General features: G+C 40.8%; 3 protein-coding genes across 5 annotated transcripts in view; all 3 read left to right on the forward strand.

The window, feature by feature from the left end:
- Positions 1 to 9,721, forward strand: part of LOC138045814 (TBC1 domain family member 5-like) — a 25,263-nt gene extending 15,542 nt beyond the window's left edge. For both annotated transcript variants that reach the window (XM_068892445.1, XM_068892449.1), the window contains 4 exons: positions 1,536 to 1,720; positions 3,702 to 3,804; positions 4,825 to 4,904; positions 7,239 to 9,721. In XM_068892445.1, the coding sequence (XP_068748546.1) occupies positions 1,536 to 1,720; positions 3,702 to 3,804; positions 4,825 to 4,904; positions 7,239 to 8,108 (1,238 nt within the window). In that variant the 3' untranslated portion in view covers positions 8,109 to 9,721. The remainder of the gene's footprint in view (positions 1 to 1,535; positions 1,721 to 3,701; positions 3,805 to 4,824; positions 4,905 to 7,238) is intronic.
- Positions 9,722 to 16,168: 6,447 nt separating this feature from the next.
- On the forward strand, positions 16,169 to 18,773 carry LOC138045676 (post-GPI attachment to proteins factor 4-like). The gene has a single exon (XM_068892259.1). The coding sequence runs from the start codon at positions 16,316 to 16,318 to the stop codon at positions 17,513 to 17,515; it is 1,200 nt and encodes a 399-aa protein (XP_068748360.1). The 5' UTR covers positions 16,169 to 16,315; the 3' UTR covers positions 17,516 to 18,773.
- A 4,499-nt stretch (positions 18,774 to 23,272) lies between these two features.
- LOC138045662 (uncharacterized) lies at positions 23,273 to 26,973 on the forward strand. 2 transcript variants are annotated; one of them, XM_068892246.1, is made up of 2 exons: positions 23,275 to 23,821; positions 23,910 to 26,973. In XM_068892246.1, exon 2 carries the CDS (start codon positions 24,014 to 24,016, stop codon positions 25,706 to 25,708), a length of 1,695 nt encoding a protein of 564 aa, XP_068748347.1. In that variant the 5' UTR covers positions 23,275 to 23,821; positions 23,910 to 24,013; the 3' UTR covers positions 25,709 to 26,973. The 2 variants fall into 2 exon arrangements, with proteins under 2 accessions (XP_068748341.1, XP_068748347.1); XM_068892240.1 differs by having other exon boundaries at positions 23,273 to 26,972.
- The last annotated feature ends 527 nt before the right edge of the window (positions 26,974 to 27,500 follow it).

Here is a 27,500-nt window from a genome sequence, read left to right on the forward strand (position 1 = left end):
TGCCATTGCTCGTTTTTCTTTTTGTGCTACATAGCAAATCACTTAATGACTGGTCCCGAGGGAAACATTGAGATTCGAGGGAAACAAAATTAACTGTTTTCCTCTGGACCAGTCATTAAGGGTGCGTTCGATTGACCGTATTCCGGAATAAGAATACATGGAATTTAAGTTAGAAATCCTTCGTTTTTACGGAGATTCACATTAAAATTGTCAAACATCTGCTAAAATGCTATTTTAAACATATTTTTATTATCCTTGCTGCTTCGAAACGCGCTAAAAATACCGTTTTAATCATCACTCCACGTAATCTTATTCCGGAATAGGGTCAATCGAACGCGCCCTAAAGTGTTTATATTCACCAAGTCCTTCACGGGAACACATGAGCCCATAAAATTGAGCAGTGCTCCCAACTGTGTGGCTTCATGGCTGAGTTGGGAGAGTATTGCGCCGGCATCGCAGAGTTCATGGATCAGATTCCCGTTGAAGCTACGTGAATTTTTTAGGTGTCAATAATTAGCCATAATTGCTTAAATTGTCCAGGGAAGGGTGAAATGATGAAATAACCGCAGTCAACGTTAAACACCTTTAAAATAATACATAACATGTGGCTACGAGTAACCTACACTTTGTTCGAAGGAATTTTAGCCAATGGCCTTTAAAATTCACAGTATTTCAGTGATTTTTTATGTCACAATTTTATCTTGGTCAATCTCCAGTTCAATTCCGTAGTCCGAAGTCCGAAGTCCGTAGTCCGAAGTCCGAAGTCCGAAGTCCGTAGTCCGAAGTCCGTAGTCCGAAGTCCGAAGTCCGAAGTCCAAAGTCCGCATTTGGTGACCCAACCAAATGCTCAAGTGCGATCGCAGAATAGTTGTTCACATTTAAAACTGTTGTTAACGGCGTTGACTCCAATCAGAACCTGTAAACAGATGATTTACAAGTTTCTACGACGGTGTTTTAAAATGTGACATGTTCTCAGAAGCAATCCAGATGTCACGCATTGTGAAAAAACATTGAAATTCAAACTGCTCTGTTTTCAAAACAAAGCATGCTTCCGAGCTGAAAACCGACCAGCAGATGTATCTTTAAAATGTCTTTTACCCGATGACAGTAAAAACTCAAAATTCTTAATTTTAGTTTTTTTCTGAAGGCAGGTGAAAACCAAGAATATCGTATAATCGCGCAAGCTGGAAATTTTGTTGCGGGAAGCGAAATTTTCCAGTCCAGTATCCAAAACTCCAGAATTTGTTAAAATAACAGTTAATTTCATTATTGACGGCACGAAGATATTTAATGATGTTGCACGTGCAGTATGTGCATGCGTCGAGCAAAACGTCCGAGGATTTAAAATTGCATCAGTGTAATTTTCGCTTCGGTTAAACCATGTCTAGTTGCACCTGTTTAACTGGCGTGAAAAAGGTACAACCGCGGTGGTGTAGTAATTTGCGCAGCGAGGTTTGGAGTGGTTTACTCTCGATAACTTTTTGTTAGCTTTGGATTTCGGTGACAGTCTTTGAGACGTTGTGTTTGTTTTTCAGCCGAGGAACTTCTTCCAAGGCGCCCTCGGCCAGCTAGGCCAGTCTCAGTCCCAGTTCCCGAGATGAGAGACCGCGCAGACTCTGGTTCCCAGACCAGTCCAGGGAAGGGTGTAAAATCGATCAAAGGCAAACTGATGACGCGACCCAGAAATCGGTCAAGAATTGACTATGATGAACTAGCGCAGGTAGATAAAGACATTTTGTTTTGTGGTAGACGGAGTGGATGTTTCGTGTTTGATCGTCAGGTCTGCCTGGGAGTCTTGCGTATGGCAAGCGGGGAGTTAGGAACCGTAAAGTGCCCCAGTGATAAAAAAAAAATCACTTCCTTTTTTCCTTCAGATTTTGAAAGTGTGTTTGTTTAACACCTGACTGGCAAAATTTTGAGTTTTGATTTTTATCCAAAGGCCGTTTACTATTTTTTTTTTAAGTCTTTGAGTGTAAGTCTTGAATTTTATGGTCCGCCATTACTTGCGTTCAAAACTGACCGATTGGACCTCAGAGGGTTGGACCCAGGGAAAAGTGACGTCAAAGGCTCACAAGCTGAAAATTTCACCGTGTGTATGCATGCATACATACATACATACATACATACATACATACACTTATTTCACGTCCCCAAAGGGCTTTTTAGTGAAATATGTAACAAACAACAATAAAACACAATAAAATTAATTCTCTCTAAGTAAAATTTAAAACGCATTAAGAAATTCCAATATTTTTTTATCTAATAGAAGCTAAAGAATTAGAATGATCAAACTATTCCGTACTAGATGAATTCAGTTAGCTATCCATTAAGAGTCTTTTCCTCATCAAAGTCTTAAAATCAACCAACGATTGACTTAACTTAATATTTTGAAAGTCCGTGTTGTCCTAAGTAGCGTGTGTATGTATATAGGGAAAGAACTCAAGTGAGGCCATCGCTACTGTGTGCATGTGATGGATGAAGAACCTTCGCTGATCCACAGCATCAGGAACTTCTTATGCAACACCCAAGGACAGAGAAAAATCTCTGACCCGGGTGGGAATCGAACCCACGACCACCGGATTAGATCACCGTTGCTCTAACGACTGAGCTACAAGGTCAGACGGGAGCAGGTCGTGGGAGTTTGCATAGGAAGTTCCTGATGCTGTAGATCAGCGAAGGTTCTTCATCCATCACATGCACACAGTAGCGATGGCCTCACTTGGGTTCTTTCCATATATTAATATTTTGAGGCTGAGCGTTCCAGAGAGATACCATACGATAGTAAAAAGTTCTTTGGCCAGTTGCAGTTTTAAATAACGGAATATTTAACAGCTGTGAGTTTCTAGTTTTGCGCGTTGTTAGATGAACGTTTAAGAAACTGATCAGATAGGTATCCTGGAACAAGGCCATGCGCTTTATTTTGTAAGCAAAACGTGAATTTAATAGTCTGAAAGCCCAAAAAACTCGCGTGCTGCATATTAATTTTGCGGTCTACACACGCATTGCATTCTTAAACTAGTGAGACTTTGATGTCATTTTCTCCTCGAACTAGCTCATCCAAGGTTGTTTAAGATGTAAATTGTGAATGGTGTGGAGGTTTAGAGAAAAAATTGATAATTTTGTCGTCAGATGCAGGCCTCCTCCACATCGCTAGTTTCCATGGGACGTCACGGCGGCCATATTGGATGGCAAGAACAATAACCTGTCTCTCCGCTGGGAACTAAACTTTATTATTATGTAAATTATGCAAAAATAAATTGTATTGTATTGCCATCCAACATGGCCGCCATTTCACGTGAGCGCAAACCAAGAATACAACCGATTGATTTGGTCTTTTCTCGTTTTAGTTAGACAGAGAACTGTTCCAAAATGAAAAACGCTCGTTCGCGGGGTGCTGAAAGGTGCCGCCGATTATATTGGTGTCAACACAAAGTTAGCTTCTCAGTCGCGGTTGTTTAAATACCCTCGGGTCTGGCGTGAACCCATCCCCCCTCAGGAAAGTCCGGTGCTCTTCCAACTGAATTTCTACCACTACTACCTCCACCCCTACCATCACCCCACTTCTTCATACTTCATCTTCTGTCCCGATCAAGTGAGTTAAATAAGAAATGGCAGTTTTAGATCTAGAACGAGAGTCTTAACAGGACAGGGATGGATTTTTCAAGTGAACGTTTGTCGCTAATTGTCTTGGACTCTTTCAGGATCACGAGCGACTTCAGAAACAAGTGTCGTCGTTGAAATCCGAGCTGGATAAAATGCAGGGACTCTATCTTTACTGCGGCAGAAAAATGGATTCTTACATCGGTGAGTATTTGGTGGCTTGCACGTTACGTCATGTCCGCCATGTTAGTTGACACAAACAACACTTTGACTTTCTCTGCTTTCTCAAATCCCCTAAGGGGCTTCTTTACACGACCCCGGGTTGCTTTTTACCCCGGGTCGAATCACCGCAGCGGGTAACCCTTTTGCAATGTAAGGCTTTACATGAAAACAGTAGTTAAACCAGGTCAGCACCCCTTGCCGAGTAACCCTTCTCGAGACTCGGGTTGACCCGGCTAGAAGGGTTAAAATTTCTTCAATTTCTTTCTTCATGTAAACACTGACCCATCTGACTCGGGATCGTTTGAACGTCACTCTTTTTTGCGGTTCAGCGTTCTTGCCCATGCGCAGCCTGTAGCATGATGATGAGTATTTAAAACCCATGCAGCTGCGCACAAGCAAATAACATTGGTAAAATGGCTGATAACGTCAACACAAGTTGATGATTCTGATGATTGCATGGTTCGTCCGCCATTTTCCTCACCGACAAGTTCCAGCCCTTTCAACCGAGCGAAAAGGAACTGACCCGGGTCAGCCGAGATCGACCCAACCCTCACCCAGCCCGGGCTCGTGTAAACGTAAAATTCAATTCAATTCAAGTGCCGTCGTTGTCGTCCTTGCTTCATTAAGCCCCCTAATGGGGAGTTTAAGAAACGACAACGCCACAAAGCAATAATGTCATTGGTGAGAAGAAGAAAATAATCGTGCAGCACGGTATTTTAGCTCATTTGGCATTGCAAAACCGTATCGATCCCGAAGTTATACTCAGGTAAAAACGAAGGATTTCTAACTTCTTTTCTATGTATTCCTATTCCGGAATACGGTCAATCGAACGCGCGCTCAGCAATTTCGACGCTCAATTAAGACAACGTCTTTTTAAGAAAAGATGTTCATATTAGAACGAGGTCAGTTATCGCTTTGATGAAATTCGTGGCCAATTTTGTTAGCAACAGCAGGAATTGCGGAGTAGAGCAAATTATGAATCCTGATTGTTTCGCTTTGTAGATCTTCTTCAAGACGAACTCACAAAGGAAGAGGATTCTGTCCGTGATATTGTTTACTTGTGCTTAGCTGGCTTGAAACAGGTAAAATTATTATTAAAGTAAAAACATCAACACATGAAATTTGTACTGAAACAATTTCGTGACTTCAGGAGTAACGCATCGTTTTATTGCTACAGCTGTTTCGTTTGCCTCACTTCTCGGAGTATTTCAACAGATGACCAATAAACAGGCCTTGTGCATGATGACATCATATGCTCAAAGCCTCGTTTGCACAAAATTATTCACATCATCTGGACACACGTGGGTTTTCTTTTCAAGTTTGTTCCTTTGGGATTCAACTCAAGCTAAAATTTGCAAGTTGGGGTTTCGAATTCGAGGCTTGGTGGTGAAATCAGCTTGTCAGACGTCATCACGCATAAGGGCTATTGGAATGCTGGCGGTATTATACAAATGCGTGGTTGCTGTGGCACTCATAATTACAGCACTTATCTAGTTCTGTGGGAGGCACGAACTCGCAAATGCATAGCGTTTGTTGCGGAGGCTACAGATATCGATAAATTATTATATTTCTTGCAAATTTTATTATAAGATTCGCACCTCTTGAGCACCTTCCACCAAGTGGAGAAAGGCTTTTTGGTTTCAGAGCTTTTATGGCTCTGTTTCGTTCCTTATGTTTGCGGGAGTTGCTGGCAGCAGGAATGTTGCAGTGGTGAGAGCACTCGCCTCCCACCAATGTGACCCGGGTTCGATTCCCAGATCCCGCGTCATATGTGGGTTGAGTTTGTTGGTTCTCTACTCTGCTACGAGAGGTTTTTTTTGCGAGTACCACTCCGGTTTTCCCCTCTCCTCAAAAACCAGTATGATTTGACATGTATTGATTTGATTTGATTTCATTTGTGCACGACCCCACAAGCCATTCAGCTTGTGTGCCATTCTGCAGGTGGGCAGACACGAGGGGTCATGTTGCAGGGACCTGTTGAAGCGACATTTTCCTGCGTTTCAACTTGTTGAACTTCAGGGAACACGTCGCGGGGGCAAAATCACCCCCAAATTGGTGTTGCACAATTATAAAAGTATCGTTTCGCACGAGGGGACATGTCGCTGCCACATATCCCTGGGACACGTACCCGCAACATTTTCATGTGTGTGCACATGTTGTGATTTTGTCCCTGCTACATGTCACCTCAGGTACTACACAAGTTTTTTTGTCGCTGCAACATGACCCCTCATGTTTGCCCACCGTAACATTATCGTGTGAAAATAAAGTTCTATAATTATTATTATTATTATTATTATTATTATTATTATTATTATTATTATTATTATTATTATTATTATTATAATTATTACTAGTGGATGTACATAGAAATTCTCCTTTTTTCAGTCTACAAACAGTTGTTTACATTTCCTTTGTTGAAAACCATCAGACCACGAAGAAGTCATTTTTTTCATTTTTCATAGTATTGCTGAATTTGCATTTGATTTTTAATTTGAGAAGGGTTTAAAAGTTATTATTATTATTATTATTATTATTATTATTATATTATTATTATTATTATTATTATTATTATTATTATATAATTTGCCTTTTTACATGTGCGTCGTTGTGGCTTTATTTTGCTGAAAATCTTTATTTTTAACATCAGACTTGTGGTGGTCAACGAGAAAGCCATCGCTACTTTGACCACTATACACATTTTTTAACCCCCATTCTAACTATTTTATCTTGTAATCATGTGTTGTGACCATACTTTACTTTCTATGTTAATTTTATGTAAATACTGTGAAATAAATGAACCATGAGACTTAAGGTTAGGTCACGCTATTTTAGGTAATTTTGTTTCATTTTGTTAATTATGAGCTCTAAACGTCAAATTGGCAGAGCAAGAGTCTTTCATTTGCAAAATCACGGCCACATAACAACTGAGAATGATTTTCCAGCTTTGTAAATGACATTTTGATAAAGATTGATATAAATTTGAAAAAAGGTGGGCCGACGTTTTTTAAATTTAACCAAATTCAATCCACTTCAATCCTCTCCAGTTTTGTCCATCCATGTCCCTTCTTGGCTTCCCTGTGTTTTGTTAGAGTTATTCTATAGTTTTGAACAGTTATTTTGATATTTTAGTTAATTCTATGACCATTCGATCAGTGCTGAAATTGCCTAAACTTGCGTGACCTAGCCCCTTTAAGGTTAGAGCCAAGGGTATTATTTTGTTCGATTTGGTGTACTGAAGGACATCACCAGCGTTTTTGGACAAACTTGGTGATTAAGATGAGGGCCTAAAGGATACTTCGTAGAGTTTATCACAAAGCCCTTGTATCTTTTTGTGGCGACTTAAAACCTCAAAGAATGTTTCTTTCCGTTTCGGTTTTCATTAGAGTTTTTCTTTGAAAAATATCAATATTTAACAGGTGCGAGACTTACTGAAAGGAACTTTGGCGTTTCGAGGGTCAACGATGGAGACAGAGTGCGACTTTATGGAGATCGATAACAATATCGCCTCGCGCTTACAAGTCCCAAGTCTTCATAAACAAAAAGAGAGCGAGATATCCGACACTCTACCAGTTCCGATGCTGGCGAATTTTGGGCATTTTGAATCTGAGGGCGATGAAAAGGAAAGTAGTTTCATGGCTAGTAACATCGACGGAAAACAAAATGGAGAAACTGCAGGCTCAAGTGAGCCCTCGAGCGAGGGTGATTTGGAAAATGGCGAAGGCACAATTGCGGGCACGCAAAGCAACGCAGAACAAGCCGTTGTGGATTCAGAAAGCAATGGTGGAAAGCTTGAGGTTGACTTAGAAAACACTTGTAGTGATATTTTAGTTGAAGGTGGAGATAATGTTGTTCATGGAAAAGAGAGTTTAGTCCAAGGACAACATGACATCCAGTCGGGTGGTTCTAATTCGTCATTTTGCGGAGACTCAGTTGTCACTTCTGCAGAGGAAACGAGATCTAATGGTAACTCAGTTAATTCAAATGAATCGTGTTTATCTGGTATCGATCCAAGAACAGATAATGAAACTGATAAACCAGAAGAACAATACGGAGAAAATAATGTTCTGGACAATAGAGATGCCACAGATTGTCCAAATGGGAGTGAATCCCTCGACGACACTAAGCTGTTTGAAGAGACACCCCGTCCACCAAGTGACTCTGGGAACGATGTCACTGGACCAGCTCGGACCGAGTCTCTTGACCGGGAGTTTGTGTTTGTCGATCGAGATGGGACTGCGCAGGCTCCACCGTCGCATCCGTTGGAACGAAGTGACGAATATTTTTAATGATATACCATTGCTTAGTCCTAACGTTGAGGAAGAAGGACGAATCTATCATAAGAGCGATGCAGCTCACGTAATATTCTCGCTCCCAATGATTTATCGATATTTTACATTTGACTAGAATATCTCGAAATTTCAAATAACAAATCCTTAACGTAGTGAACTGGGTGTGAAAATAGCGCGCAGAACATCGGAAACTGTTGATATTTCCCACTCCGAGGTCGTACAATGTCAAAAATGGTTTGAATTCTGGGCCCGGTTGTTCAAAAGCCGATTAACTTAATCCAGGATTAGGTAAACTTTTGTTTCATATTTCCAACGTTTTGGTGAAAATTTCTTTTGTTTATATTTGTTTTTCAAGATTGGCTTCTTCTAATGTAAAGTTTTGCCGAATATCAGCATTGAAGAGCATTTGGGAGTAGAGAAGTAAACTCCTCGGTTACTTTTTAATCTGGGATTAGCGTTAATCAGCTTTGAACTTTGTGACTAGCGTTCTGGGTCCGGGTGCCCGAAGCCTGGCTAGCGCCAACCGTTGGTTAAAGGTATCAAAACCTATAGGCTGTAAGTTTCGATGGAATTGAACGCTGCTTAGCGCTAACTAGCTTTAAATACCGTGGAAACCTCTAGATTTTGATACCTCTGAACTAAGGGTTAGCGCTAACCAAGGTTAAATGCCATGGAAACCTATAGGTTTTGATACCTCTTAACCAACGGCTAGTGCTAAGCAGGCTTCGAGCAAGCAGATATCCTAAACGAAAGTCATCTTCGGAGTCAATACGTTCCATCAAAGTATCACACATGCAAGGTAATTTGTCGTGGTTGTCACGAACTCGGTAAAGTCGGTCACTCTGTGTGGTTCACATGTTAGTTTTTTTGGTAGAGTCAAAAACCGTCGAGCGTTGATGTTTTTTCGAGAACAGTGGGTGTTATGCCAAACGCAATTCTTCAAAATTTCCATGGGCACGTCGTATTTTTAGAGAGGTTTTTTTAATGACCTCAAGTTAGACGTCATTTTTTGTATGGTGGCACGGTGTAACCAGGCTTGATCTCCTTCTTTGAGGAATGTACTTTGAATTTCGCAAAAAACAGTAATAATCATATTGCCCTCATATTGGTTGGGTGATGTAGGAGCTCTCGTTACCCATAGTGATTGGTCGGGCTTGCTACCAGAACCAAAAACAAAAGACTAAACAATTAAAACAATGACTCATACCCCATTCACAGCAACAAAACATGTTTGATTAAACTATTCAAAGAGAAAAATGTAGGACTGGCTTTACATGAGATTCAGGTGAGTTTCAATACATGCTTTGATCTGTGTTAAATTTGTGGTCGACAATCAGTATACATGATTGAAAAAGAAAACACTTTGAAACCGTGTCTAACTAAACATGACGGTCAAGGTTTGGTGTGAACAAGGCATTAGACGTGAAAACGATAGAAGCTGTTTACAACACCATACAATGGGAACCTTAGCGCAAGGACGACCACGACTCCAACGAGAACGTTGTCTAAAAATGTTATTTCCCGTTATTGTAATAGTTTCGTGATAACTCCAAGTCGTTCGGAATGGAAAGTGTTTATCAACATTGTGGAAATAAAACTGGCGTGGACGGTGTGGTTGTTTGGGAAGAAAATTAGAAATGTTTCGTCAGGTTCTCACGTCCTCTACACAACCTTAAAATTCGTCAGTTCACGGCGTTGTCGGGACGAGGACAGCAAAGAAATGTACCAAAATGCAAAACGCACGAGCAGGGCTTGTAAAACCTTGGTTTTTGTTCATTAATGTGATTCTCTTGTTTTGCACCGCGCATCTCATACGGCGCATAACATTGCGAGTTCCGAGATGGCGGGTTTCACGCCAGGCATCTGAAGAGAGGCAACAAAGGTTACTTTTGCTGTTCAAAAGCTTTTAAGTGCAATCATGATAACGCTTCTCGGTCAAGAAGGTGTGGTTTTTGGGAATTCGCCCCAGTCCTTTCACAGTAAATGATCATTTTGAAGCCGAAATTGCCCCTTTGCCATCCATTTATCATCGTGTTGTAAAAAAAAAGGAGCACTGTGACCCCCTTTTTTTAATGGTTTTATTCACTCGTAATAGGTACACGGAAAACATATTTTAAGGAGAAAAAAAACGTTGGATAGTAGAAGTTGTAGTATTTACATGGAAATAACGTGAAACTGCATTTGGAATCCGACACTGAGTGCAAGGTGATGACTGTATCGGTCCAATTTGCTTACATTTCTTTGCAAGATTGAACAATTTAAAATCACTTTTCTTAAGATTATAACCCGGACAAACAAGTAGGTTCAAGTTTTCAGGAATCTTAAATAGCTTTTGCTACATAACAATTTTTCCGGTTGATCTAGTTTCGAACGCTACTCGCGTAATTCGGTAAAAAACTCTTGGAATAACGGGCATGCAGCGCGAAAACAAGCTTGGTGACCCCATCTTTTTATTGCATTTTTTTTAATGTCCTGTAAAATCTGGATTGTACGTCATTTTCAAGGGAATTACCTTAAGCCCATTTTTTGTCAGTGGCGTTTTCGTAGCGTTGTTGTTGTTGGAGCTATAAGCAACAGGGAGTTTAAACGGCGAAGAAAACGTCACTTCAAAACATAAGTTTGAGCTATTCTAAGTATTTCATGATTATTCCATCTCAAAATATAAATTTGCGTAGTTTTAATCTCTACGTGACTATTTCAACCTTTTTAATATGACAAGGGTGTGGTAGTTCCTCCAAAATGACACTGGTCGGAACGGCACTTAATTTAGGGGAGAAACTGAAAATTCATCCTCAAGTGCTGACGTTCTTCATAAAACCTCAAATTTGGTTGTTTCACGTTGTTGTTTTGCTGACGACGGCAAAAAAATTAACAAAAGTGAAAAACGCACGTGCAGGGCGTGCAAAGCTATTGTTTTTCAGTTGCCAACTAAATATGCAAATTCAGTTGTGACGTTCTCGTTGCCGTCGCCGTTGTCGTTGCTTAAGCTCCCTATAATAGAAGGTTAAGAGGGCTGCTACACTACTGTATTGGCTTAATGAGTGAAAATAATCGTACTGCACGTGCGGACGCATTTTAATACATTTCTTTCCCCAACTGAGCCAATAGACAAGTTTAAAGTTTTCAATTGACGATAACGTGTGCACACAACAGCGAATTGTCCATTCTCGTTGCTGTCATTGTTAATACTAATACAGATTTAGGATACTTCATTCATATTGTGTAACAGGGGCAAGTTGAAAGACTCGTACATTGTGAAGTCTTATTTTGAAATGATGTTTTCATTGACGTTGCTCAGATTCTCTTCAAATTTTCTTGGAGTTATGGAGTTATGAAGTTTTTGGCTCTCTTGATGGTTGTGAGTGGGCTCATTTGTCTACAGTGGCAATCAATGCGTTCGACAGAATGAGTAGTTACTCTTGCGTATTGCATTGGCAGTGTTTGCTACCTAAATTGCAGTTATACTTATGGAAGTTATTTTTAGCTGATGGCAGGGTTTTATTTTTCTTTTTACTTGAGTAAAATAAATTAATATACACAGGTTAAAAAAGTAATTGTATGATGAGAATAAATTCAACAAGGTTGTGAACAATCTTGTAACTGAGATCGTCGCAGCTTTGTTGCATAGTTATTCCCTCCGCGCGATCTCAGTGCGAAAAACGAAGCATAGAGGCTCAGCTGAGAATGTGAAAACATTTTTATGGGTAAGTAAACTGAAGGCTTAAAACAACTGTACACAGGTCTTTCGACTGCTAGCAGTTTTTCCTACAATAGACAACTTCGACGATACGGTGGCCATTTTGTTTTTTATTGTTTTAAAAGATATTATGGGATGCTCAGGGGGCAAAATCAAAATGTATTCCCCTCTGGGCATCCCATAATAGTTATTGGAACAATGCAATTGAAAATAGCTGCCGTATCGTCGAAGTAGTCTAGTTTCGGCCGTTTCTCTCGCTTGCATGACAAACCACGATTGACCAGAAAAGCACGCAGCTTGGACTGCTTGAGTCCCTTCAAAGTCAATTGAGCCGCCCTCTTTATTCATGCAAGCGAGCCGAGGGGAGAATGGACACCTCGCCCTCTCCCCGTTCTTCCCTCGGCTCTTCGGCTCGCTGACTTAAGACGTCTACACGCCGCGCAACCGACACAGAAGTTTACCGGGTCTTAGAGAACGATCGCTCGAAGTAAAAAGAACCTGTTGTTCGTTCCCAGTTATGAGCTCCTGCGTCAAGTGAGTTAAGGGATTTTTCTTGTACATTAAAATATTGGCTTTCTGAAGCAACTGAGGGCGTTTGCTCAAAAATAAAGGTTTGATCGGGTTTTATGATCAAACCGTAAGCAGCTACGGTCCCCTAATTTTCCCAGATCATTTTAATCCAGCGGACCAAAACGTTTAGGATACGGTTCACGAAATAGGATAATCATAGCGCGCGTTTTTATCTCGAAGCAGCGAAGGGCCAACCGCGTCTGGTTGAAATTCCCGGGCTGAATCGTCTGGGTGGCCCTAATCTCGTACCCAGATCTCGCACTGTTCGTATGACCGTGGGAGATCCGGTTACGAGATTAGGGTGGTCCGACACTTTAAAAAAACCTATAAAAAGGAAATCGGAGGACTTTTCTTTTCGTGGAATGACACAATTACCCAGAATTCCTTTTTTTGGCATGAACGGGGCAACTTGAGAAGCGCGAGACTGGCCCTCATCAAATGTCTTAAGCGCGGCTGGGGGAAAAAGTGAGAAGATACTAAACCAAATACTAAGGAGTAGCCCTGGTGTGAGTGAAGTGAAGTGAGTGACTAATTTACAATGTGTTTCGGGGGACTTTAGCCAGACTGCTTATTACACAGTTTACAATTTTATTTTAAGAAGTGAAAGATGCCCCCGTCCAGATAAGGTCAGACCACAACACCGGGGACTACGTCCCCTACTCTTATCGAACAGTGAGTGGGTTCTTTAACGTCCCATACTATTTAATTTCCAACATGGGTTATGAGACGGGGTCTCCGGTTTACAGTCCTTATCCGAGAAGACTTGAAAGTCTAACCATTTGCAGATGTAATTACAAAGGCAGCACATTCTCGTCAGTTATTTTAAGACCCTGAGTGTTGGTCCGGCCGGAGTCGAACTCACGACCTCCCGTATGACAGCCCGATGCTCAACCAACTGAGCCACCGGTGCGCGGTGCTGTTAACGTAGACTTTTGATGTTCGGAACAAGTTTTTATCATAGAAAATTTGCGACATAGTGGTACCTTTTTCGCTGTTATCCTCGTAGCAAAAAATGAAAATCGGGACTCATCGTTGCGATTTTAGACTGTAATAGCTGTCGTGCCAGTTTGAAATCTCGACGATGAGACCCCATTTCCATTTTTTGCTGCGAGGATAACAGCGAAAAAGGCACCACTGTGTCGCGAATTTTCTATGATAATAGCTTGTTCCGAAATCAAAAGTTTACGTTAACAGCACACACCAGGGCTACTCCTTAGTATTTGGCTTAGTATCTCCTCACTGCGGATATGAAATCAAGTAAAGCTATGATCCTCGCAGTTATGGTCGCAATTGTAGCAATTGCGTAGAGAAGCCTGAGAAATTGTCAGTGGCTTCATAGCTCAGTTGGTTTGAGCGTCGCATCGGTATCGCGGGGTCACGGGTAATTAATTTCTTAAAATTATCAATGTTTAGCGCTCTCCTAACTTCAAGAGGCAAATTATTCCATAAATTTGGAGCAGCTACCATAAAAGATCTATCTCCTAATGTCTTATACGTTTTAAAATTACTTAAGTAAGATTCCATTCGAATTGGAACGTAACCTATATCTACTCTCATTCTTAATATTAATAAGCTGTTAAATATACCCTGGGGCAAAACCCTTAATAGCCTTATATACGAAAAGTAAAAATTAAAATTCTATGCGGAATGTAACTGGCAGCCAGTGCAAATTATACAATAATGGTGTTATTCTACAGTATTTAGATTCGTTATATATTAATCTGGCTGCAGCGTTTTGGACCCTTTGGATTTTATGTATTTGATAGGCTGGTAGGCCAAAAAGAAGGCTATTGCAATAGTCTATACGACTACTAACAAAAGCATGAATCAGCTTTTCAGTAGATTCTCTAGACAAGTACTTTCTAATTTTCCTAATATTATACAAGTAGTAGAATGCTGATGAACAAGTCTTGTTGATAAGTGAGTTCATTGACAATGTGGAATCAAACCACACTCCCAAGTTCCTAACAGATGACGTAGGTGGTATTTCAAACTGACCAATAGTAATGTTGTTAAGTTGAACTTTGGCGAGCTGTTGTTTGGTGCCAATCACAACAAACTCAGTCTTGTCATCGTTAAGAAGAAGTTTATCAGTAGTCATCCACAATCTGATATCATCAACGGCATCTTTGCACGGCCGCAACAGCTTCGTCTTGACCAGTCTCATCATTAGGACTAAACGAGACATGGAGCTGTGTATCTTCCGCATAGCAATGTACCGTTGGTAGGTGATGTTTAACTTCATCAAATAGTTTACTAGCATAAACAGTAAAGAGCAGCGGACCGAGAAACGAACCTTGAGGTACTCCAAAGTTCAACTTAAAGCTGTTAGGCTTACTGATGTCGTCATGTTCACAGTAAGGACATACGCATCGCACACAAGTAGGAGTGACAAGTGATTTTTATTGAATATAATGCTTTCTTTTATATGCTCAAATAAAGGCGGGTGACCTATATATACAGTTTCAATCAAGTTCACGTATTTGGCAAAATACCATTATACAAACTACGGTGATTTCCTGAGCGGTTTTCTACTAACTTATAGATAACACATGATTAAACTACTAGAAGCGTTGCGGTTATATTTGTGCCGGGTTACGTTGGCTAGTTAAGTCATGATATTGGAGCACGTATTCTAACAAAAGCTACTAGATTGTGTTGTGTTGATTAAGATACGTTGGCATCTTTCGTCAAGATACGAACGCAACCATTCAATTACTGCTCCAGATACTGCAAACTTAGAGCTGAGTCGCTTCAACAAGATGTCATGGTCAACTGTCTCGAGAGCAGAACTCAGGTCTAACAAAATTAGTAAAGTAAGATATTGCTTATTCACATTCAATAGGATATCATTTTTAACTCTTAATAAAGATGTTTCAGTGCTGAAATATCGTCTGTATAATGACTGATAAGGCGGATACAGATTATTAGTGCACATATGCTTTTGAATCTGTTCAAAGACTGCATGCTCAGTTAACTTTGACGTAAATGGTAAGTTGCAGATAGGACGAAAATTTTTGAATTGACAATCCAGGCCAGGCTTCTTCAGAAGTGGTAATACCAAGGCTTCCTTCCATGCTTTTGGGAATTCACCAGATTGTAAAGAGGTGTTAATTAGCTTAGTGAGAACAGGAAGCAGAACATCACATTGATTAACCAGCCAAGATGGCATAGGGATCCAATAAACATGACCTTAGTGAGGACCGCTGCATTATCAACTTCACGTCATTCTCTGTAAGTTTATCAAATTCACGTATATATTGAACCGTAGGAACCACATGCGGTATCGACGTCTCATGTTCACAGCTAGAATGAATATTATCCAATCGATTCCTTATATCCAAAACTTTCTGTACAGAGAATTTTCCTATATTCTCTGCGAATTGTTTCTCATCAATATCAGGTGGTATAGCGTTGCAGGGTTTACAATTAAGTAAACTCTTTCTAGCCTCAAACAATTTCCGTTGATCACAACTATTTTCCTCAATAACTGATTAGTATAGAATTCCTTACGTGCTTTGTTCATCAATGATATTACAGCGTCACGCATTCTTCTCCGTTTCCCGTCGCTAGAACCAGGCTGGCAGCTGTTATAAAACACAGGTCTCTGTTTTACCAATACAGAAACAAACCTTAACATTCATCAAAGCTAACCCTAGGCCTAATTATACCTAAACAAGAGTTTTTAGGCCTAACGTTAGCATTAATGAAAGTTTAAGTTTGTTTATGTATTGTTGAAACAGAGAACTGTGACCTGTGACCTGACACCTGTGTTTTGTACCTGCCGGAACCAGGCTTTACAGCGCGGGAATCACGTTTACATAAATTAACGCGAATTTTTGAAATTCGCATTGATTTCGTCAGGCGTTAATATCCTTTAACAAGGTATTCGATATGGAGACTTTTGTATGTGGAATAACCACTTTTAGATAACCATATGCGGAGAAAATGTGGATATTTTTATGCTGGGGACAGGTTCTTCTGCCAGAACCGTGGATTGCTTGTTGTGTTAGTATACATCGTAACGTTCACGCTTGCTCTTCCTTTCGCTTGCCATAAGCTTGGTTTCTCGACTTATTTCATCAAGCCAAAGGATCCCAACAAACTCATCGAAGCGGAGAACGAGGCTCGAACTAAACAGGCAAAGGAAATTTTACAAGGTTTTGAGAGGACTGCGGCACCATTTGGCGTCTTCGATCGAAGGGAGCAAATCGAATTCTCGATTATTCTTATGACCTCATTTCGTACACCTAATACACATTATTTGTTGCAAGTGGCGGCTCGCTTGCTTCCTCAGGTGAGGCACGATGGAGGGAAAAGTGTGATTACTATTCTAAACTGTGATCCAAACCCTGAACGGAACAAAGATGCTCTCTTTCTTTCAAACTTTGTAACAATGGTCAACTGCTCGGTGCCTGTTGTCTCAAACGCCGTGGATTCACACCAGAAACAGAAAGATGATTATATTTTGGGTTTACGTACAGCTGTGAAGCACAATGCTACCTTCGTTTTAATGATCGAGGACGATGCGGTACCATCGGAAGACTTCCTCAACCATCTTCGTTTTGTTTTGAAACATAAAATGCCGTGGAAGTTCTTGAAACAGCGTAAAGATTGGGCGTTCTTGAAACTTTACTATCCTGAAAAGTGGCAGGGATTTGGTTGGCCAGAATTGCCGGAACTGGTTGTGCTTGGTTTTGTTGGGGGATCTTTTGCCGTGTGGGTGGATCTGAAACGCAGAACTAGGATAACACGAAAATTACTGCCTTTGGTTTGCAGTTTCATAGTTTGGTCAGCATATGTTGTTTTAATAGCTCGTTCAGTCGGAAGAACTCATTTGATAGAATTAAGGAAGTTCTTCCTGCCCTTCATGTATTCTGTTGTCAAGGCTCCTGGGTGTTGCATCCCAGGGGTACTTTATCAGAAATCACATGCACTTGAACTTGCCAAATATTTAGAATCAATTCAGTGCAGTAATAAGTACCCAGTGGATATTGCAATGGATGACTTTGCTGACAAAAGGCATTTGGATAGGTACTTGGTTGTCCCAAACATGTTCAGTCACATTGGTCTGCATTCAAGCCTAAGTAGCAAACCAAAAAACTATGCAGAGTTTTATTTGATGTTCAAGCCATAGTGGGGAATTGAAATAAAAATTCTCAATACATGGTTGTCATGTGACATCAAGGCATTATGTTTTTTTTCTTGTATGGATGCAGCAGCAGAAAGACTGGTCAATGGTAAAACTGACTTGGTCTGCGAGCCTTTACATATTAATTTGCTCTGAAAGAATATTGGTCAAACAGGCGTTGAACTTCGCAAAGGGGTGCAGGAAAGTAAATGTGAGATCAACTGTAATTTGTTGGACATGAGGCGATAATAACCAACTGGGAACTACCAGTATGCACCTATAGGATTACTGATTGTCTTATGTCCAACACGTACATATGGAATGATAAACAAATTATTATTATTCACCAAAGTGGCGGTGAATAGTGGTGGATATTTACTGAGCCACGAAGTGGCCGGCAAGGTGAATTTCCACCACTTTCACTGCCACTGAGGTGAATAATAATTTAGTATCTACCACACAAGTAAATGGCCATCAGCTCAAATAGTAACGTCATTTTAAACACATGGGCAAAATCTCGCATGTTGCAACTTCGCACACCATAATTTTTGTTTTTATTGGAAATGAATAGTACTTGCTATTTCACCTCCAAGTTAACCGATCAGAGGGTGCAAAAAGTATTATTCACTTGTGTGGTATATATCAAGATTGCTGCCTAGATGGTCTGATTCTATCTAGTATTGGAAAATTGTGGTTCAGATCCAGAAAATACCTATTCCCTGACATGATAGAGCATGCAACAGTAGTAAGTGAGTCTCCTAAGTATTTATAAATGCATTGGGGTTTTGTCAGTTTTTACCATCATTTTTATTTAATAAATTGTGTTCAACGAAGATTGTGGATGTCCTGTGATACCAAAGGGAGAAAATCAGGAGTATTTCGTTTGTGTACATTTTTGGTGCCAACTTGAATTATGTGTGTGCAAATATAAGGTGTACCTCTTGGTTTGAGGTTTGGTTTTTTGTCACTTCTCCATCTTTGTTGTGTAAATAATCTAGTGGAATCTGCTTCAAATTTCCCATGTGGGAGATTTAGAGTTGCCATTGTTCATCTTTTTTTTCTTTGGCCGTTTCAAAGCAATGTTCTTTAGCTTTTTTTTCAATACAATTTATTTATCAAAACTTAAGAAAAATTTGTGTACCGTTTGAATTCACTTGAATGCTGTGTATTTTGTCAGGACGCATGTGTCTGTGGGGTGCTGTTTGGTGACTGTTGTTCTATGTTTGAGTAGTTGCAGTTGCAAATTAAATGATTTGAGTTGTGGTAATTGCTGGCCATTGTGCCAACTGACCCAGTGTGGTCAATTCAAACAAAATAAGTCTCTGTGCTTGTTGGTCATCATCATTATTGTAATTGTGCTCAGTGGCCATTGAAAAAATTAACCCCTTGCAGTTGCAAATTGAAGAAACCAACTGTCATTCCATAATACAATGACTACTAGTAGTTTAAAACAATCTTAGTCCCTTAATCTATGATCTTTTCTTATGTTAAATAGTAATGCTTTTTTCTCTGACTGTATTTTCATGTTCAAAATTCTTTTCCAATGATAGTGTTTTAACATATCAGTGGAATTCCTGAAAGCATATTGTCCACATATGTATCATGAAACAGCAATGTTATGGTACCATATGAAACACCGATTATTTCTAAACCATTATCGTGATGTTATAAGTTACCTTGGCAATGGAAAAGCCCAGCAAAAACACCCTATATTTTGGATTTAGTTGGTTATATCTCAAAAACGAACTCTCTGAGCCCCCTTTTTTTATTGCTGAAAAGTGATTAGAAGGCCACGATAAAACCTTGAGCAAAGTTTAATTACATTCTGTCCAGTGGATTCAGAGCCACCTTAAAAAAATCACAAAAATCCTCAACACAGTATTTTTCAAAACTTTGCAGAAAGTTTAATCGTGCCCTTCTGATTACTTTTCAGAAATAAAAAAATGGGGGTCACGGAGTTCGTTTTTGAGATATAAGGGGTGCTTTTACAGGGCTTGTCCATTGCCACGGTGACATATTACGTCTCAATAATGACTGCAATAATGATCTTGTTTAGCAATAATTAATGTTTCATTTGGTGCCACAATATTGCCAATACATGATACAACGTTGTGATGCCAAACCTTCTGATAAGAGCGTCACTTGGAACCGTTGAAAATGGTTTGAGCCTCCTTAAAAAAAAAATTTCGCAATAGATACTCTGGAATTGGGAAACGTTAACAGCAAGGATAGAATTGGCTAGTTCTACCATAGAGAGCTTTAGATTCTAGAACGAGTACGAGATTGGACTGCCCGTTTTTAGCGAAAATACTTACCTGGTATTAGGGGTGCAGTGGTGAGAGCACTTGCCTCCCGCCAATGTGGCCCGGGTTCAATTCCCAGACTCGGCATCATATGAGGGTTGAGTGTGTTGGTTCTCTACTCTGCACTGAGTGGTTTTTTAACGGGTTTCCCCTCTCCTCAAAAAACAACATTAGGCCATTCCGGCGCAGGGAACTGGGGCGAATTCCAAATCTGAACTAATCGATAAATGGGCATCATCACATGAAAGATAACGTTGAGATTGGCCATATCTCCAAGTTTGATGCTTTGAGGTCGAACAGAGACCAAGTTACAAACGTCTCTAATTTTGAGGCTGCGTCCCCCAAAACCATAAAAACTCTTTAAAGAACTCATCAGATTTGAGATAACTGGAAAATCCTGTCATGGACCTAGTATTTAAAAATAAGTGAGGTGAAAAATCACTTCGTTTGCCTATCTTTATGAATAATTACAGAAATCGAAAAAAAATTAAGAGTTACCGGTAATATGGTTTTGGAGTACACAGCCTCAGAATTCGAGACGTTTGTATGGATTTTTAACTAAGTTTTAAGGTCCGTAACTTTGTCTCTGTTCGACCAAAGAGAATCAAACTTGGACAGATGGCCAACCTCAATGTTGTCATATGATGGTGTCGATTTATCAATTGGTTCAAATTTGAAACTCGCCCCAGTTTCCTGCGCAATTCCGAAATGGCGTATTCGTGCTCCAGCGCTAGAACGACTAGCCTGACATAAATAAAGTTCCTTTCCTTTAATTTTTTATTTATAACCCAGACGATTAATCTTGCTCTTTGTTAGCAGTATAGTTTCTGGTTACTGACAATATATGATATTTGATATTTAAGTGACGGAAAGTTAGTCTTTGTTGTTGTATTGCAACGTAAGTGATGTTTCAATGTAATCTTTTGTGGATTGTTCTTGTCGGTTTTGACGTAAAACTTTCATTTTCTTTGAAAAAAATTATTTGTGGGGCAAAATGCCACTAAAATGCTCGAATAATGCTTAATGCTTTTGCCTCACTAAAATGCTCGAAAAAATGCCAGCATAATGTACAAAAGCCTAATTGGCAATAAGATTTGCCACTCATCCAAAGAAATGGATGAATCAGTCCTCTTGTCTTAACAAGTGCAGTTCAGGAATATGAATAATAAAACAATCATTGCATGGATTCGGTTTTCGCATGATAGCGATAATTATCAAGGCCTCAGTCACAAACTTTGGCCTTAGGTTGAAACAACGGATTCTAAAAGTTTACCCACCTCAATTCTACTGTATTAAAAAAAACAGCCTCCCATTTTCATTGGTTTTGAAAATTTAACCTTCCCCCCTTCCCCACTCTAAACACCGCCCCCCCCCCCCCCAGACATAAATAACGAACAGTCCCTCAGCAAAGACAACGGCGACGGTAACGAGAACGGTACAAATTGGCATATTTAGTAGGCAACAACAATAGCTTTGCACGTCCTGCACGTGCGTTTTTCATTTTTGTCCAATTATTTGACGTCGTCGGCAAAACAACAACGTGAAATAGTCACGGTTTATATGGGGTAGAAACTTAGCACTTCACATTGCACTCTAATCAGTTAAGTCTGTTCAAATATAAGTGCTACACGGCTAACGTTTGCAAAAACGTAATCCTTCCATTTAGACAAGCCGTTTGCCTAGGCCTTGGATTGACCTTCAACCGGATCGAAATCGCTGACTTCCCATAAATTTTGTTAACAGATTTTATTAAATTCTCAACCTCGGATAATGCATTTCGCGTGCTCTGATTGGTTCACTCAATCTCGGTTATCAGCTCATATACCTTGGTTTGACCTTATATGGTAAATGATTGCGTTAAGCGTTGCTAAACTAAAAATGTTTTCGCCGGAATGCGAAATTACTCTTTGAATACAGCCAAAAAGGAAGAAAAAAACCTTTTTTTGTAGAAAGTTTGGATCAATTCCGACGTTTATAAGTACGCGAAAAGGCAAGAAATGTTTTTGTGATGAGCCTGCGTCTGTCTGAGAACAAGGTATTACACAACATCGCATCAGTTCTCATCAAGATTTTTTTCGATTTCGCTCGGATTTGCTCGCTTTTTCCGCTCGTATTTCGTACTTCCAGATTTTTGGAGTTGAAGGAATTTAATAAAACAATTATTCCATTCGCGCTTGTTGGATATGAGACTGGTTATAGCCAACTCGGCGCTACGCGCCTCGTTGGCTATTTACCATCTCATATCCAACGCGCGCTTATGGAATAATTGTTAATTATTCGTATTCTCAGTATTGCACTGGAACTAGCTTGCAATGGAGGCTAATGCGGAGGAATACCGGTATATTAAAAGGTTTTTGCATTTAAAAAGATTCCCCTGCATTGGCCTCCATGTTCTAGTACAATACTGAGAATACGAATATGGCCTATAGAGTGTTTTCGCTCATTTGATCAGCAACAATATTTGCATACTAAAACAAAAGGAAGAATTTGCATAAAAATACACCAAGCTACTCTAAAAATCCGAGGGTAAATAATGATATATGATAGGTTCTGATGCTTCTTAACCAACGGTTAGCGCTAACCAGGCTTCGAGCAACCGGCCCCTGGACGTTAGCGAAACGACCTGATACCCAAATGCGAATCTTTCATCCCATATGTTTACTCTGAATCCGCTCATAAACAATTTTAATTTAGGATTATTCGCCCACATTGTACGAAGTGAACGAGATGAAATAACCGCGACAGACTTAAGATTGTGCAAAGTTACATCAAGAGAAAATGAGGGGACAGAGAGGGAGGCTCAAGGCGTTGACCGGGATATGTTATGTCCACGAAAGTTATTTTTAGACGAGTGGAAGTCTTTGTTCTAGCGGAAGTCTGTCTTCTGAGACGTCCGTATGCAGTCTTGCCTCGCTCTCAGGTTCTTAGTGAAAAGAGAAAATGATGGCGCACGTGGAAGGCTGATGAATATATATTTTCTTTCAAACATCGGACCGAGGTTGGCCTGCATGCGGACGTCTCGGAAGTCTTCCGCTCGTCTAAAAATAACTTTCGTGGACATGACATATCCCAAGGGCTGGACTGGGAGCCTCCTTCTCTGTCCCCTCATTTTCTCTTGGTTACATTTTTAAGTGACATCTTCGTCGGCCTCGCCGTAGTAAATCTTAAAGTTGGTAATGTTACCTGTGGGCCAGTCCACGAAAACACAATAGATGTTTCTGAATAAAGATTATCTTTCCGGGGTTGTCCTAAAAGCCGGAATCCGGAATCCGGAATCACAGGTCATTGTTTTACCAATACAGAGAGTAAAAACTATAAAACATTCATAAAGCTAACCATAGCCCTAATTAGTCCTAAACAAACTTTTTTAGGCCTAAGGTTAGCTTTTATGAATGTTTTATAGTTTTTACTCTCTGTATTGGTAAAACAATGACCTGTGATTCCGGATTCCGGATTCCGGATTCCGGATTCCGGATTCCGGATTCCTGCTTTTAGGACAATCCTCTTTCCGCAACACCGGTTGGCATAGGCATACAATGAGAGAGCGTGACCCTTTGGAAAACCGCTGGCACTCCGAGTGGGCTCACCCGCTTTCTACTTCCTTCAAGTTCGTGAACTGAGCATATTCATTGAAAGCTTGTGTGAACTGTTTTTCGATATTTTGAGAGAACGAAAAGTCAGAGATCGTTTGTTGTTCAACTTTACCCTGCTTTATATCGGGTGTTCGACGATGGATTTGCCGGAGGAATACATGGAACCAATCCTTGATTTGATCGTGCCCATGCGTGACGTAAAGTTGATTCACAAAACAGCAAGAGAGAGCAGACAGCAGCACTTGGAATACTTGCCTCTTACTGGTATGAATACGACGCATCTATTGTTCAGTGGAAGTAGCGAAGAGGGATTGTATCTTCCAGATCTTTCCGTTGTGAGAAAACCACTGCACAGGTGCGAATCATCAATGATTTCTGCCGATAAGGATATAATGATTGTTTGGGGAAATTGGCCGGTAAACGAGGAACTTCGGAGAAAAACCTTCGCTGTTTTGGAAGTGAAAGACACTCATCCCGGCTACTGTCGGCTTCGCTTCAATCCAGCGTTTTGTGCGAGTTCAAGAACCGGACGGCAACAGGAATTTAGAATAGAAGGTGGCGGGCTGGATAAGAATGGTTTCATATACAATTCCAAGTTTGTCGCGACCATGTCAAAGACACTAAAGCTACAAGAGTGGGCAACATCAGTTTTCGAAGTTATTGATCGTCCAGGGTACAATCTTCGGACAGATCACGCGTTGCATGGGCCAGCTTTTATGAGCAGTGTGGTGTGCTCTGGCGGTAATGACCTCAGGGTGGACTACGTTCACTCACTCCACTGTCAAGAGTGGCCAGAGGTTGCCTCGGGATGGATACATCGACACAGGCCATCAGGGTGGCCCAGTCCACGGCTGATACGGGACATTATGAAAAAGGGTTGTCATGTTGTACCTGTTTCACATCGGCGAAGCGAGCGGCCCAGCTTGGAATGGCGGTTATCTTTCTCAGAAGCGGAAGTGACGTTAGCTTTGACCTTGTCATCAATCCCTCGAAGATGCTACATCTTTCTGAAGCTGCTGCACATCTACAAGTTTAAAAGGCATGGTGTGGCCTTACAAACGTACTTTTTGAAAACCGCCCTATTCTGGATATGTGAGAGCATCAGTTTGTCGGAATGGAAAGAGATGAAAACATTTGAAGGCATCCAACGACTTTTGCAGTTCCTTCTTAACAGCTGCGAGGAATGCGCGTTACCAAATTACTTCGTACCTCAGAACAACTTGTTCAGTGGGTTAGGCCTTGTGCAGATGTCAAAGACGAAGGAAGCAATCAGAGAAGTGCTAGCTAACCCAGTTCAAAATCTCGTAGATCTTACAAAGTTTTACAATGCTTCCCATATGCCTGTAGAGCCGCTGATTAGCGAGATCGTTGGCTGCTGTTTGTCTCGTTTTCCCGGTCCAGTGAGCAAAAGTGAACTGAGTAGATTCCAGACTTGTCTTCGTGGTCAAGTCGTCAATGGATTACTCTCGCAGGGAGATTCAACGTACGAAGCACTCGCGATTGTCACTGCTTGTGACGACATCGAAAAACTGCCATCTGCCACTGACTGCCTGGCTGCTTTTGAAAGTTTTGTTGAAATTGAATCTGATCTCGGTGGAATTGACCTGAAGCTGCAGCTGGCGGTGATTGCATCAATATACCATAATCGTGGCTGCTTGGCGTGGCTGGAAAATGACCAGGAAGCTCACAGGGGTTTTTGCCAGAAATCCAAGAACTTGTTTGAGACTCTACTGAAACCTTCCGATCCAATTGACATCCATCAGATCTGGATGTTTGTGGACTACTGCAATCTCTTGAGGTCCCTCAAAGAGTACGACAAAGCTTTGCGAGTTGTTCATGCAGTCATAAAGGCACAGTCAAATAAGAGGTACCGCAATGTTTGTAACACTTATGCCAACCATAACAGCCATACAGGAGGTGACTATTTCTCATGGGAAGTTGAGCATCTCGGATCCGTCGACGTTCTTTCATTTGGAAACTTGTTGTATGTGGCCGCACTGTGTCATATTGACGGGGGACGAGAGCTTCGGGGAAACCGTCACACTGGCCATAATGGTGCCTGGATCTTTGCCGGTTGGTTGGAGGAATTTGTTCGTGATAAATGCAACCGATTTGCAACAATAGGAGACGAGGCAAACATCGCCATGCTTGGATTCTTGATGCTGGAAATGGAAGAACATCAGAAAGCAATCGAAATGTTCAACTGGGCGTTAGAGGTGAACCCTTCCTCCCTTCATGCGGAGGTGTACCGCGATTTGGCCGCAGACGAGATTAACAAAAATCTCAACAATAAAAAGGCTTGAAAAACGAGACCAATGTTCATCTGAAATAACGTGCGATCTGCAGCATTTGGGTGTTTTCATTTCTTGTTGTTTTCGGTTTCGCCGCGCAACATGTGGGGAGAAGTGTTACATGTCGAATGAAGCGACGATAGGTTTTGATTGCTCGCAGTCTAGCGTTTGGCTGAAACTCGTGTTTCCGTTGAGTTTATCTTCGCAACGGAGTGCAAGCATTAAGGAAGCAATGTGGGCTGCGTGAGCCCATAGACAGTATAGAACGACTGGGTCCCGTTCTTGAAAGTCCCGAAAACTTTTCGGGCCCGAAAAGCCATTTGTGAAACTACCAATCGCTTGTTTTTGAAAGCCGATCTTTTAACACGTTGTAAGGTGACAAAAAAATGAATGTGAAGTTTGACGACTTAAATCCTCTTCGTTCTTGAGATACAAAGGGAATTGTGACACCCGAAAATGGCCCGTAAAGTTTCGGGATCTTTGAGAAACGACCCCCTGGGGCCCGTTTCTCGAAAGTCCCGAAAACCTTTCGGGCCCGAAAAGCCATTTGTGAAATTGCCAACCGCTAGTTTTGGAAAGCCGATCTTTTAACATGTCTTCAAGCTAACTAAAAGAAACACGTCTGTGAAGTTTGACGACTTAAATCCTTCCCGTTCTTGAAATACAAAGGCAATTGTGACACCCGAAAATGGCCCGAGAAACCACCCCCTGTCCGAAATTGGTCCAAAAATTGTATCCCAATTTACATTTACGTTTAAGCAAAGAACCAAACGAGTAAACGCTAACAGGACTACTTGAAAGCCTTCAGTTCAGAACATTGTTTTGGTGACAGTGTGTAGGGTTGATGAGATCATGATAAAATGCTAAAATGTGATGCTAACGATGTAGTAAAATGGGCATCATTTTGGCTTAAGCTTTTCACGCAACAGTGTGAGTTGCAAGCCGTGTTACCATTCGCACACGCAACAAATTTTCATGTTGCAAAAGTAGAAAGTAGAAACGACTTCATCAACATGAAAAGCTGTTGCGCGTGGAGGTGGTAAGACTCGCAAGAAACAATCAAAACTTGCAACGCTTTTTTGATTGTTACGCGGCAAGTCGAAGCCAACATGTTGCCGGTTTTACTTGGCTTTTACGTGGAACATGTATAAATTGTAATGCTCGGTACCCTGAGATCGTCAAGGACTTACTCCTATTCACCGTACTTACGAAGTAGAATTATTCACAAGAAAGCAGCTAATATTTGCGAAAAAAATAGGAGCCTAAATTTTCCTATTCATCGTTTAGTTCAGTTTACCGCAAGCTGCTGACGCTGCTTCCGTTCATCGATGCTCGACTGCCTATCATCCGCGTCTTCACCGATCAGGGAGACCGATTTATAGGGAAGATATTGCTGACGTCAACTATTGTCATTAATGTGCCAACCAGAGCGTCATTGGCTTTCGAAACAAAGGCTTTTTTTTGTTCCTGTGGTTGGCACATTTGATTAACAAAAGCAATGTTTGTAAACAAATAGCTTCCCTATTCCCTTTAAGGAGGTAGTGTGGCCCAGTAGTTAGGGCGCTTGCCTTGAGATCCGGAGATCCCGGGTTCAAGACCCGCTCTGAATTGAATTGAATTTGATCCTGGAAGTCCCTGGTTCAACTTCCCAGCCGCACTTGTAAATAGCCACTGGTTTGCCAACGGACAGTTGGGATTCTTAACAGTTGTTGTTTTTCTGTTCCGTCGTTTCGTTATGTTTCATTGGCCCTGAAAAGCCCCTATGGGGAGCGGTCAATTAAGTATGTATTTGTATTTGTATTTC

This window comes from Montipora capricornis, chromosome 1 (genome assembly GCF_036669925.1).
Source record: "Montipora capricornis isolate CH-2021 chromosome 1, ASM3666992v2, whole genome shotgun sequence".
Taxonomy (NCBI): domain Eukaryota; kingdom Metazoa; phylum Cnidaria; class Anthozoa; order Scleractinia; family Acroporidae; genus Montipora; species Montipora capricornis.

Bases quoted from the DNA above. Each gene is read 5' to 3' on its own strand.
- LOC138045676 (XM_068892259.1), top strand. From the start codon at position 16,316: ATGCGGAGAAAATGTGGATATTTTTATGCTGGGGACAGGTTCTTCTGC.
- LOC138045662 (XM_068892240.1), top strand. From the start codon at position 23,543: ATGGATTTGCCGGAGGAATACATGGAACCAATCCTTGATTTGATCGTG.